General features: G+C 35.2%; 3 protein-coding genes across 7 annotated transcripts in view; 1 reads left to right on the top strand and 2 right to left on the bottom strand.

The window, feature by feature from the left end:
* Positions 1–2,152, bottom strand: part of LOC126704262 (FKBP12-interacting protein of 37 kDa-like) — a 26,344-nt gene extending 24,192 nt beyond the window's left edge. The window contains exon 1 of the mRNA XM_050403275.1: positions 2,010–2,152. Coding sequence (XP_050259232.1) covers positions 2,010–2,152 — 143 coding nt within the window. The remainder of the gene's footprint in view (positions 1–2,009) is intronic.
* LOC126702045 (uncharacterized) overlaps positions 1–13,965 on the bottom strand; it is a 24,659-nt gene extending 10,694 nt beyond the window's left edge. For 2 of the 5 annotated variants that reach the window (XM_050400646.1, XM_050400645.1), the window contains exons 1-3: positions 13,250–13,963; positions 11,792–12,959; positions 11,608–11,661 (exon numbers count right to left, since the gene is read on the bottom strand). In XM_050400646.1, the coding sequence (XP_050256603.1) occupies positions 11,619–11,661; positions 11,792–12,959; positions 13,250–13,577 (1,539 nt within the window). In that variant the 5' untranslated portion in view covers positions 13,578–13,963 and the 3' untranslated portion in view covers positions 11,608–11,618. Of the gene's footprint in view, positions 1–11,409; positions 11,662–11,791; positions 12,960–13,249 lie in introns of those variants that run through there. The other 3 variants (XM_050400647.1, XM_050400648.1, XM_050400644.1) reach the window with 3 other exon arrangements.
* Positions 7,130–9,966, top strand: LOC126704261 (wall-associated receptor kinase 1-like). Its single transcript, XM_050403274.1, has 3 exons — positions 7,130–7,192; positions 7,648–7,711; positions 9,338–9,966. Exons 1-3 carry the CDS (start codon positions 7,130–7,132, stop codon positions 9,964–9,966), a joined length of 756 nt encoding a protein of 251 aa, XP_050259231.1.

The following is a 13,965-nucleotide window of genomic DNA, read 5'->3' as shown; positions in this document are numbered from 1 at the left end:
TTTGGAGAGGACAAGGCTGCAAAGTTGAACCCACCACAATAGTTGGGGTTGGGACCTCTATAGCTACTGAAAAAATATTATCAACATTTTTGGGACGGTGAGGAGGATCCACGAGAGAGTCCCATCTATCAAGACTCAAGTTGTAAGCCATGGCCTAGGATTTGTTTTCTTGATAACCACCTAGGCAATAAAGCTTATTGCCAAGAAAGAGAGCATGCGCTGACGACACGCCATTAGGCATTGGAGGAAGAAACTCTTGCCTAGATTTTTTGGTATTGGTAAGGTCAAAACGAGACACTAAATCGTCACGTCCAGAAACACAAAATTGGCAGCCAGCTATATGGTATAAAGTGTTGTTAGATCCTAAAACGGAACACTTCCTTCCTGAAGGTACAATCACTGCAGGTTTGATATGCTGCTGCTGGTGGGAGTTTGGATGAAATATTGCTTGTAAAAACGGACTAGGACCAGGTGGAGGAGGAGCCTAATTGTGCTCAACATCGTCAGAGATGTTAAAGACATACCACTCCAAAGACATACGAGGATACAAGCAAATTTCTGGTATGGAAGGGAATCTTCATCACTCAATGGTAGTGAGAAAGATGAAGAAGGTGGAGACAATGAAGACAAAGAGGACGATGATTTCGGTGTTGAAAATTTAGAATTTGACATGGCCAACTCTGGATAAAACAAAATAAATCTCTCAGAATATAAGTCAGAACCATAACCTTAACCCTAACCATAACCATGGCACAACCGCCAAATAATCAGAGCCTTAAAAGACAAAGAATCAAAGAATTCCATATATACAAAATTAACAAATGTAACATGGAATTCAATGTAAACTAATCAAAGCAAAATCAATACCCCTAAATCAGGGGCGTAGTCTGGAATTTTTGCTTGGGAGGGCCAAGGTAAAACTATCATTTTGATTTGCAATTCAACGAAAAACTCAAAGTACAATATATTTATAACAAAGATTATTGATAGAATATTTTTGGCGGTGTAATTCTATAGCACTCAAATATCAAAATACTAACAAGTTAATCGACCAATTGAGCATCTTAAGTCTTTTTTTCTTGAGTTTCTCCTATTCTTTTGAAAAACCATAAGTCCATAACATTCATAGAAATCAAATATAAGTATACAACAAAACTGCAAAAGAAGAAGAAAAAGAAGAAGTTGGTATTTCTCAATATTTTCTTAGCTTTAAGTAAGAAAACTGTTTGTTAAGGAAGAGGGAGAAACTAATGAAAATGTGATTATGTGAGAGCATCCCATGGAAGAGTTAATGAAGAGTAACTGAAAAGAGAGCACCAAGTGATGAGCAAAGTCTTTTCAATGGTTTTTAAGTGGAAAGAGATATTGTAATAATTTTGAGAAAGTGCAAAACTTAAGTACAATATCCTAAGTATAATACATTAGGTTCTTCAATTAAATTCAAGCATATGTTTAACGTGACCAATAACATACAAATAATGTTATTATTTTTAAGGACAATTAAATTCAATACATATGATTTTAATCAGGTAATCTGATGTACTACACCTCAGTTTTATCCATTCACAAAAATTGGATAACTAAAAACTAAAAAAATATGGATGTGGCTATCATGCTTTAGAGAAGAATGGAAAAGACAAAATGAGTAAATTTTAATGATTGCACAGTTGAAATTTGGGGTGAGAAGAATTTTATGAGTGACGTGTTGGAGGGGGGTCAATCTTTTAATCTTGTGGGGGCCAAGTCTTAACTCAAAATGATTCTAGCCTAGTTTTACCTATAATTAGAGAGGTTTTAAAAAATTTTGGAGGGGCCATGGCCCCCCCAATGCATAAGGTGGCTCCGCCCCTGACCTAAATTATAGAAAATCGAATCAAGAGAGAGAGCTTACTTGCAATTTGCTATGCGAAGAGAGGATCGGATAGAAATGGAGCGACGCAAGCCAACCAAACGGACGACTATGAAAAAGAGAGAGCAGAGAGCATATTGCTTGTTTGTGTTTGTGTTTGTGTTTGGTGTTGTTATATATTAGGAGGGAGGTGGTGGACAAATACCCTAACCCACCACCGTTTCTCTTCTTCTCCTTTCTCCACGCAATCCATCCACCTTCCTTTTTTTTTTTTTTTGAGAAACCCGTGGACCTATTTTTCATTACTCTTAGTTAATCTAAATATACTTTTAAAACTCCTACAATTTTTCACATCTACACAATATTAAAAAAAATAATAATAATAAAATTTTTCTAAAACCCAAATTCGTGCTCTGCCTTCTCTTTCACGATGCTGTACCTTTTCTTTCACCAAAACTCTTTCACAATGCTCTGCTCTTTCATGAAGCTCTGCCTACCATCATCTGCATATATCTAAACACAAACCCACGGCCAATCATGGAGCCCCATCATCGCTGCATGTCATTTTCATCACCGATGGAGCCCCATCACCACTGCATGTCGTGGGTACTACCGAAGTGAACTGGGTCTTGATTCTTAATGAGAATCATGGAGTCACCGATCAACACAACGGACAAAAAGTCGTTTCAAAGAGGGGTGCTAGAGTGGGTCTTAATTCTTGATGAACTATGACTCACCGAAGTCACTTTGTTGAAGTGTGGGTACTGGGGTAAGGCAAGCAATATTTGAAACAGAGTTAGAGAGAGGTATTGAAAGAAGTTTGTGGAGGAAAATTGAGAAAAGGGAGAAATAAAGAAAACAAAATGTGAAGGAAATGTGGCTGAGAAAAAACGAAAGAAAAAAGGGAAAAAAAAAAAGAAACCAAAACAAGAAAAAAGAAGGGGTGTTGTGTTGGTTAGAAGACGAAAGATAAGCTTTCCTCACATGTATACATTAATCTGGATTTTATTAAAAAATAATCATAAAATTCAAACTATATTATTAGTTAGGTAAGGTTTGAAACATATTTGGTTTATAACCATTCGAGTTTTCTCCACTCGATTTTGTCCAGTGAATTTGCACTTGAAAATCGAGTGTCTGACACTTGATTTCCATACTCACTTGGAAATCGAATATCTCACACTTGATTTTCTCAGAACAAAATCGAGTCCTATGGACTCAATTTGTTAGAAATGAAATTTATTTCAAACCTTACCTAACTAATAATATAGTTTGAGTTTTATAGTTATTTTTTAATAAAATCCCATTAATCCGATCAAAAATTTTAAAAGGGTGTTGTGTTGGTGGTTTTAATGGCAATTTTTTTTTAATTAAAATTTTTAATGGCAAAATTTGCTAAATAGATTGATTTTGGGAAATATTTCGGTGAATAGTATACGCGTCAAAGTATTTAGTTAGTTAGATTGATTTTAGAAATCAAGTTTGCCAAACTCGAGTTCCAACCCAAAAATCCCAACATAAATCTAACCTGGAATTAAAAAAAAAAAAAAAAAAAAAAACCACATGGAACTCGAGCTTAGCAAACTCGAGTTCCATGTGTTTTTGGGTAATCCGATCAAAAAATTAAAAAGGGTGTTGTGTTGTGGTTTTAACGGCAAGTTTTTTTTTTTTTTTAAATTAAAATTTTTAACGGCAAAATTTGCTAAATAGATTGATTTTGGGAAATATTTTGGTGAATAGTATGCGCGTCAAAGTATTTAGTTAGTTAGATTGATTTTAGAACTCAAGTTTGCCAAACTCGAATTCCAACCCAAAAATCCCAACATAAATCTAACGTGGAATTAAAACCAAAAAACAAACAAACAAACCACATGGAACTTGAGCTTAGCAAACTCGAGTTCCATGTGTTTTTGGGCAGGAACTCGAGTTCCAAAATTAGTCTAACTAACCAATTACTTTGACTCGCATACTATTTATCAAAATATTTCCTAAAATCAATCTATTTTGCAAATTTTTTCTGGTTTTAACCATTGAGTATAAATAAATTAATAAGAAAGCTATCAAAACATGTCCAAAATCCGTATGATGAATTCATTGCAAAATATTTGGTATTCCTCGATTATACAAGGTTGCTTATTCTATTATAAGGTGTGCATACATGAATTATGAAGTAATTTTATGAGGTGATGTAATCGATTATAACATATTGAATGAATTCTACTACAACTACCATCTATAGCAACTTTTATTAATAATTGTTAATTTCTCTTAATTTGTTAATAATTGTTAAATTTGAATATTTTACTTCAATATAGTGATTTTAATATTTCAAGTAGGCGATGACCACCAGAATTATCAAAAAATTAGTTGTATCATCTCTTTGATACCTTATGTTATAAAAGTGCGTGGCATTATTTTTTGAATCTTACATTTAATGGTTTTCCCATGCATCACACGGGTTAGCAAATAGTTAAGAGTAATAATAACCCCATTAAGTTTTTTTTTTTTTTCATTAAGCTTTTTTATTCCAATTACCCAAAAAATAATAATAATAACCTCTTTTTCTTTTAAATTTACTATTTTAACTCAATTTTTAAGTTTTAGATTAATTAAATTATGGGTATTTTTGTTAGTAAAAAAAGCAATAACTAACTTTCTGAATCCTCCTTACTATTTTAACCCTATTTTTAAGTTGTTGGTTAATTAATTTAGGGGTATTTTTGATAGGAAAAAAAGCAATAATTAACTTTCTGAATCCTCTTAATATATATAGATATAAGATTAATAATTAATAACCATGCTGTGCAATCTTGACCGTTCAAACTTTCCTTTCATTTGCCCTTTTTTTTTTAATTTTTTTATTAGAAGTCTTTGCCTATTAGGATTAGGAAGCCAAGATTAAAAAAAAAAAAAGCAATAGGAAGCCATTGTGTTTTTTTTTTTTTTGGTGACAAATACAAATAAAAACCCAGGGGTTGGCTTAGGGTTCAAATAATTTTTTTTTTTTCTTTTTGGAAAAGTAAGTAGAATTTTTATTTACTCTATAAATTACTCAAAGTTGAATTCTTGACTTTATTTTAGTGGTTAATTATTTAATTCAAATATTATTATGCATATAGATTTAATCAAATAACATTCAAAACTTTCTGAGTATATAAAGTTTAAAGAAAACGAAGCTCGAAAAGGCCTCTAAACATTTGCACAAAAATCAAGCCAAAAATCAGAAAGAGACAAAATAAGCTAATGTGGTGGCAAAAATGGGAGGAAAGCAAAAGTGTAGCTAGCCACCCCTTGCCTTGGGCAGCTAGCTCAAGTGTAACATGCTACACTTTTGCTAGCCTCCTATTTCCTCATTTCCCCTATATTTTCCAAGCAATCCCCTTCCCCCTTCACATTTATGTCATCCCTTTAATTTCTTGCAAATCCTCTCTCCCGTTCCCTTATATACACACATACCATATATAGACACCTAAGAAAAAAGATATTCTATTTCATCCCTCTTAAATTTTGGTTGAAAAGGTAGTATTCTGGTTGTTTTTGACATATAGGATTGTGTTATGTAATGTTGTTGATGTTACTTTTGTTATTTTTTCTCAGAGTGGTGAAGGTGAAATTGATCAGAACAAAGAAACTAGTTATGATAATCCCAGTCAAGATGAGACATTTTGGTGTGGCAATAATGAAAATTGCCATGCATTCCAAGGAGACGAAGGAATGGCCGACCACATATGTCTCTCTCTCTCATAGACCTAGAACTAGTATTACTTGCATAAACTAATTGAATTCGGATTTGATAATGCATCTTCCAGTAGGAATTGAATAGGGATAAGGGGTAGAAATATTAATTTGACCTGGTCACATTGAAAAATCTTTTAAATCGAAGTAATCGATTATAACAAGAGCGGCTTATATGTGTTACTTATTAGCCTGTGTTCAATGTTTAACCTTGATATGTGGTCATTCAAAATATATTTCTTCCAAAATTTACCTCGAAATTGAGCTAATGTATAAATCTTTGGGAAAATTATTAGGTACTCCGGAAGTACACAATAATTTCCCAAATCTTTGTTAGTCATTGTATGACTTTAACTTTCATTAATTAAAGAAGTAACATGACAAACAAGTAACCAAGTGTTAAACATAAATGTCGCATCAAAAAATAGAAGTGTTAAACTTGAACGTGGCTCGTTCACGTATTTGCCTTGACAAAAGCTAAAGATCTTGGTGTTTATGTTACACACAAACACAAGTGCTTGATATCCTAATTGTCAAAATGTGAATCATATCGTGAATTGATTTTTTTATTTGATAACCAATTTGTGTTTTTTTGCTCTTGCACAGTGTATCTTCAAGACTTTCAACCAGAGACTAATCACTGTTCGCGCTGGGTGTGCCATTTTACTTGATAAGCAATTTACAAATCATGAAGAGTTCAACTTATTTCGAAGTGAGGCATCCTCTATTTCAAGGCGGAGATTTTTTTTTTTTTCTTTCTCTTTTTCTTTTAGGTTCCAAGCCACTTTTCATTTCGAAGTGAAGCATTCATTTCGAAGAAAGTGTTTCTTCTTTTTTTAACATGAAAAAAGGAAAAAAAAGAGAAGAAGAGTAAGGCTGTTTTCGTTTCAAAATCGAAGTGATTTGTAAAGCTACAACCATGGCTGCATGGCTTAACAATTGTCAATGGCCTTACACGTGTGGCCATAATGCACGAATGACTTAACAAATGTTAGTCTATTGCTCTAGCAGATGGCCTTAAGACATTACAATGCAATAATACGTGTCTTACATTTCAAAAAAAAAAAAAAAAAAAAAAAAACACGTGTCTTTTACAAATTGGCTTGCTTAATTGCCAAGTCATTGCATTTCAAACTACAGGCACTTGGTATGTGTAGAAGTCTACTTCATGCTCAAATTGACAGGTGGGTTTTGCTAAGCCATACGTGCCTTCTCTCTGTTATTTACAATTCACGAGGAGTTTGACTCACTTCGGAGTGAGCATACTTTATTAAAAGAGCTGATGTATTGAAGAAGTACCACGAAATAATCAAATCTCATGAGGAATTTCTCTCACTTCGAAGTGGCCTTTAATTCAAGTTTCAACATTTAATCTTTGCTAATAAGTCATATTTTCAACATTACATCTTCCAAGTTTGCACAATTCTGAGACTGTTCCCACTGTCCTTGATTGGGCAGTGGGAAAAAAGACTTGTCTGGAAGCCCAAAAAAATTTGACTAACTATGCTTGTAAGGCAGAGCATAGTGAGTGTCACAATTCTAACAATGGCCCGGGATATCTCTGCAAAGGCTTTCAAGGAAATCCATTCATTTTTCATGGTTGCCAAGGTAATATATATATATATATATATATATATATATATGCATTTGGTTTTTCTTTATTTTACGCCTTTACTGTGCTTGAATTTATTTGCATATCAATTAATATTACAAGTTAGTGGTCGATGTTTGCTAGTTAAGATTGTAAATTTTTTTTTTTTTGGCCAAGTCATTAAGATTGCATTTGTTTTAGGTTGTAAGGAAAAAAAATATGTTGTAGCATTTTATATTAAAATGATATTTTAAGAAATTATTTAAATGGTAAGTTGGCAAATTAAATGTTAGGAGTTATGTGTGGTTAATGAGGAGTTTTAGTCAAATTTGGATACTGTTGTTGCAGCTTGGGTAACAGCTCCCAAGTAGCATCATCTAGTGATGAACTATCCCAATGGACTAGAACTTCAGTTGCTGGTTTTCTCCTCAGCTGGACTGTCCTTTTTGCTGCATCATTGCTTTGGGAGCAGGTGAAAGGTGGCCTTAATTATCCACTGGTGGTAGAGTGGGAATTGGAAACATGGAAAACTGGATGTATGCCAGATTCTAGGGGTAACTCCAGCTTATATGATACTATTGCAATCTTCTGTAACACCTTGAAAGGGCCAAAGAACTTAGGTGCTAGCTAGCCAATTTGCTTTAGTCTAAGGGATTTCTGTTTGAAGGGTAGTGGCCTCAAGAAAACCCAGTCTCCCTCCTCAAAATGCCTTTATTGTTTGTGCTTATCAGCTTGTAATTTCATTCTGTCTTGTGCAGCAATCAAATTACCCCTAAGTAGGCTCATAACAAGGTGATAGGTGCAGCACATTCATACATTCTAATGTTGTAATTTTTCCTTAGTCCAATTGTGTTGAGATTTTATTGTGTTGCATCAACAATATTGATACATTCTGATATGTTGTATTTGCAATATGTGCAGATATAAATGAGTGTTTATCTCTGAACCCCTGCAAGAGATTTTGTCATGTGTTGCATCAACAGTATTGATACATTCTGATATGTTGTATTTGCAATATGTGCAGATATAAATGAGTGTTATCTCTGAACCCCTGCAAGAAAATTTGTCAAAACATTTTAGGAGGTTTCAAATGTGCTTGTCCCAAGGGATTCGAAGGAGATGGGATGAAGAATAGGACGGGATGTACCGTCAGTCAATCCAGAACCAAGACTATTAGACTTGCACTATGTAAGTGTAGATCATAATGTAGTAATATATATAAATTTAATAGTGTTGCATAACCAGATGTTAGATATTATTCTGTCAACAGATAAAATTACGGCTAGAATTGCTTCATGGACTTCCAAAGTTCTGAGCTTTGCTGGTAGACTTCATTTAATTCAGTCTGTCCTTTTTAGTATTCAGGCTTTTGGTCTAATATCTTTATTCTCCGTAAGAAGGTTATATAAGCCATTGAACAAAAGCTTGCTGGCTTTCTATGGATGCAATTATTTTCCAAGGTCCGTATGCAGCAAATTGGGATTTTAGGATCCGTTTGGATATAGCTGAAAACTGAAAATTGAAACTGAAAACTGAAAAACATTGTAGCAAAATAATTTTTAAATGTGTGAATAGTACCATGGGATCCATTTTTAATGAAAAAGTTGTGAAAAGTAAAATTTGTGGGTCCATAAATAGTATACAGTGTGCACTGATTGGCTGAAAATTATGTGACAAGTCAAACTTTGCTGCTACTGTTTATGAATAGTGCATAAACAGTAGCCGTAACATGAATAGTGCATAAACAGTAGCCGTAACAGTAAAATTTGTCCCAAAACGCATGAAAAAAAAAAAAAAAAAAAAACAAAAACAAAAAAAAAAAAAAACAGAAAAACGCAAACGCATCAGCCGGACTCAAAACGCACACGTAGTCTTAGGAATGCAATTATTTTTCATGGGTTGATTACCAAAAAAATAAATTGCATTTAAATGTATTTTGCATAACCGGATGTGAATGCCTAGTCGACAATCACTTACTATGTTATAATTCAAATCATCTTTATGAATCATCTTCATATGATAAATATGTTAAATATATAGTTCTCTAACAAGTCACAACTTACACAGTGGAACTTTGTTTTATAAGTGATGTAGTCTAGTTTTGTTATATTCCTATATTTAATATCTTCTCAGGCTCGTCTTGCATGTTTGAATGTGTGCAGCAATCTGTGTTGGGCTTCTTGTATTGCTTGTGGGAGGCTCTTTGGCTTTTTGGGGATTGAAGAAAAGAAAGTTCATCAAACTTAAACAGAAGTTCTTCGAAAGAAATGGCGGATTGCTATTGGGTTCTGTTAAGAATGCCAAAACATTCACTGCGGAAGATCTCAAGAAGGCTACAAACAACTACCATCCAACTCGAGTAATTGGTCAAGGAGGGTTTGGAGTTGTTTACAAAGGTATATTGCAGAACAACCAGATTGTGGCAATTAAGAAATCGAAATTTTGTGACCAAAGCCAGGTGGCAGAGTTCATTAACGAGATAAGTCTTCTTACCACGATTATTCACAAAAATATAGTAAGACTATTAGGATTCTGTCTCGAAACAGAGGTTCCTTTGCTGGTATATGAGTATATAAGTAATGACACTTTGTTTGATCAAATTCATGTTCAAAATTCCTTACTGTCTTGGGAGAAACGAATGAAGATTGCTCTGGAAACAGCAAATGGACTTGCCTATTTGCATTTTAAAACTGAAGTGCCCATTTTGCACAGGGACACGGCGTGGTTAAGTGACACGAGGGATGACATTACTACCTGGGCAAATCGTTACATTTGCTTCAAATGGAATTAAGGGCATCAAATGCACTGCATCATCCAATCATTTTCATTTTAAGTAAATCATAGACAAAGCATTACAGAGGGGATTCTCTTTCTGTTTCAGTTTTGGCATAGTCTTTTTTTTTTTCTCTCAAATTCAGAACAGTAGTTTTAATGTCATTCTGTAAGAGAATTACTTACCATTTAGAAAATAAATAAATAAATAAATAAACCAAAAATTGACTAATTCTCACCAGAGAGTTGTAAATTTGTAATTATATCATACATATGTGAAATCTGTCATTGAACATTGACAACTTAGGCTTAAAAGTACATGAGTACATGATAGTCTCTACTAACGACATGCAGAACCAATGGACATGATCCATTTAGAGCATACAAAGTTTATGAAATGGGAACAACCTGCTCTGCCAATAACCTAAGATCATCAGTTCAGCTTCTAGATAGTAAATATGTCTTGTATGCCCGTTTTGGTTAGGAATTTGATAGGCCATATTAACTCTCCATCTCTCCGCAGGGAGATAATAACACAATGACAATATTGTTAGGTAGTTTCTCTTCACTCATAAACTCACTCCAAAGGAGAGAAATGAGTTCCTATAATTTGAACTGAGGTCAAAGAAGAGAAGAAGTTGCAATATTATTTAAACTGAGGGCCATGCTACCAACAGGCAACACGGGCAGTGCCCAATTGCTGCCTATGCGTGAATCAAGTCATGGTTGCATGCTGTCTATGCAGATAGCAGACAGCAGCCCGTGGCTGCATGTTGCCTCCATTGCCTCATGGCTGCATAGTGCATACTAGTTATTGTCAATGGGCCATCCATACTGTTGAACATTTCCGTTTAAAGCAATCTTGACAAAATAGAGAGAAAATACAATACAATCCACAAGAGCAAGAGGCTGAGAACTCCACTGTGTGAAAATGAGGGTTTACAACATATTTATACCACCCAATATACCCTTATCATACCACGGAAATGCAGAACCCTCTAAGCTAGAGACTTGTGTTTACTTCCTCATTTAGAATATGATCTACTATCACTAACACATAAAAATTCATGTTTTTTTATTTTTTATTATTACAATGTAGGGAACCTTTCTAAAGAATAGAACTTTGCACTCGCCTCTATCCAATAAAACCTACAGGCAACCAGGTAATCCAGGGCAACCGGGTAATCCAATTAAATGAAGAATATATCTACCTCACATTAGTATTAATCAAGTAGAATGTTTACACCTACATCGCAGCATTTATTCTAGATATTTAGAATTGTCCATTTACCATAGTTACAGTTCATTACAGTACAAACATAGTACACAATAGACCATCTAGAAAAGTTACCTTGTCTGAGAATATTTATTAACCACTGTAGCAACACTTAAATAAAAAATTCTGAGATAATCCTCCTCAATCCACACCCTCCCCTTCCACCAACAACAACAAATTCATGAATTTAGAAAAGAGCAGGTAGTAAAGAAAAGTATGCATACCCACAATACTCAATGCAACTATATTCTATCAAAAGAATAAAAGGAGGTTACAAAAGGATTACTTCACTAATTAACCAAAAAAAATAAAGGATTACAGCACTAATATCTTGTTCCATAGAATCAAAAGGGGAAAATGAAAAAAAGGTAAACACAAAAATACCACTCATGTTGTCAAACTTCCAAGCAGTTGTATCCCAAATCCAAATGACCGTCCCTGCAGTATCAACACTCTTCAATTAGCATGACAACCATAAAAAATAACAAATATATAAAATTAGAGTGGCGGAGGCATATAAATTACAGAAAAGGAAGAGTCATAAATAGAGAAAGAGATGCATACTTACCCCACGAAGCCATCAAAAAAGAGCTTTACGTCAGGCACAACGTAGGATTGGCATGACAGGATAGAGGCATCCAAGCGAAAAGTTGATCCTTGCTTTGGGTGAACTTTGGAAATACGAAACTTCAGGCAGTGAAGGCGAGATGTGACCCTGTCAAGAGGGGCACCAGGTTCGTAATGCTGGCAGGGGGATCCCCAAAACAAGCAAAAATCATCACCAGCTAGATGAGCCAAGCGCGGAGGTGAATCGATCTCTCCATCCAATAGACATTCATGACTGTCATGTATAGGGACATAGGCCAATGACCACTCGTTTGTGACCACATCAAATGCAGCTAGGCATTGATAGTTGAATTCATACCAATAAAACTTGCTATCAACAGCCACAGGTTGTCCCCGAGGGAAAAGATAAAAGCCATCCTTGTTTATAAACTCATGTCGTCTCCAACACTTGGTATGCACATCATAGATTTGGAGAGGAGAAGGCTGCAAAGTTGAACCCACCACAATAGTTGGGGTTGGGACCTCTAAAGCCACTGAAAAACTATTATCAATATTTTTGGGACGGTCAGGAGGATCCACTAAAGAGTCCCATCTATCAAGACTCAAGTCGTAAGCCATGGCCCAAGGTTTGTTTTCTTCATAACCACCTAGGCAATAAAGCTTATTGCCAAGAAAGAGGGCATGTGATGACAAAATGCCATTAGGCATTGGAGGAAGAAACTCTTGCCTAGATTTTTTGGTATTGGTAAGGTCAAAGCGAGACACTAAATCGTCGCGTCCAGAAGCACAAAAACTGCGGCCAGCTATATGGTATAAAGTGTTGTTGGATCCTAAAACGGAACACTTCATTCCTGGAGGTACAATCACTGCGGGTTTGATATGCGGCTGCTCGTGGGAGTTTGGATGAAATACTGCTTGTAGAAATGGACTAGGACCAGGGGGAGGAGGAGCCTGATTGTGCTCAACATCGTCGGAGATGTTAAAGACATACCACTCCAAAACCATACGAGAACCTCGTACGAGAATACAAGCAAATTTCTGGTACGGAAGAGAATCTTCATCACTCAATGGTAGTGAGAATGTAGATGAAGAAGGTGGAGACGACGAAGATGCAGACGAAGAGGACGATGATTTCGGTGTTGAAAATCCGAAATTCGACATGGCCAACTCTGGATAAAACAAAACAAATCTCTCAGAATATAAGTCAGAACCGTAACCCTAACCCTAACCCTAACCATGACATAAACTAACAACCACCAAATAATCAGAGCCTTAAAAGACAAAGAATCAAAGAACATGGAATTCAATCTAAACTAATCTAAGCAAAGAATCAAAGAATTCCATATATACGAAATTAACAAATGTAACATGGAATTCAATCTAAACTAATCTAAGCAAAATCAATACCTCTAAATTACAGAAAATCGAATCAAGAGAGAGAGAGAGAGAGAGAGCTTACTTGTAATTTGCTTTGCGAAGAGAGGATCGGATAGAAACGGAGCAACCCAAGCGCGAAGAGAGGATCGGATAGAAACGGAGCAACGCAAGCAAAACAAATGGACGACTATGAAAGAGAGAGAGAGAAAGCAGAGAGCAGAGTGCGTATTGCTTGTTTGTGGTTTTGCTTGTTTATATACTAGGAGGGAGGCGGTGGATAAATACCCTAACCCACCGCCGTTTCTACCTTTCTTTTCTTTTCTTTTTTTTCTTTTTTTGAGAAACACGTGTACTTTTTTTCTACGCGTGTACTTTTCCCGACCAGGTTTTTGTAGTAATATCTCTCCCATGTTCACAAACGTTTCTCGGATACGCCGGAACAGAATAAGGATGGTTATATCGCCCCTGGATTTTAAGTGACTGTTGCTGCTGCTGCTGCTGATTTTGTTGAGAATTCCTAGGTCCGTAAAGCACTTGCCTTAGAGGTGATTGTTTAGTATCATCTTCAGAAATAGATTGATTCAAGGGGACCTTTTTAATCCAACCAGTCATCTCTACCGGTGATTTATCTAAACTTACCAAATTTTGGAAAGCAGCGGTATTCCTTTTTTGAATTTCCCATACCTCGTAAATAAATTTGCACCTTCTTTCCTTGTCAAAGAAAATGGGATGGGAGTAGTTGTAGAAAGCAATCTTCTTAACCTGTAACAAGGACATGCCTCCTTTTGCTTCGTACAA

Source organism: Quercus robur, chromosome 10 (assembly GCF_932294415.1).
Source record: "Quercus robur chromosome 10, dhQueRobu3.1, whole genome shotgun sequence".
NCBI lineage: Eukaryota > Viridiplantae > Streptophyta > Magnoliopsida > Fagales > Fagaceae > Quercus > Quercus robur.
This window is presented reverse-complemented; position numbering and strand designations above follow the sequence as displayed.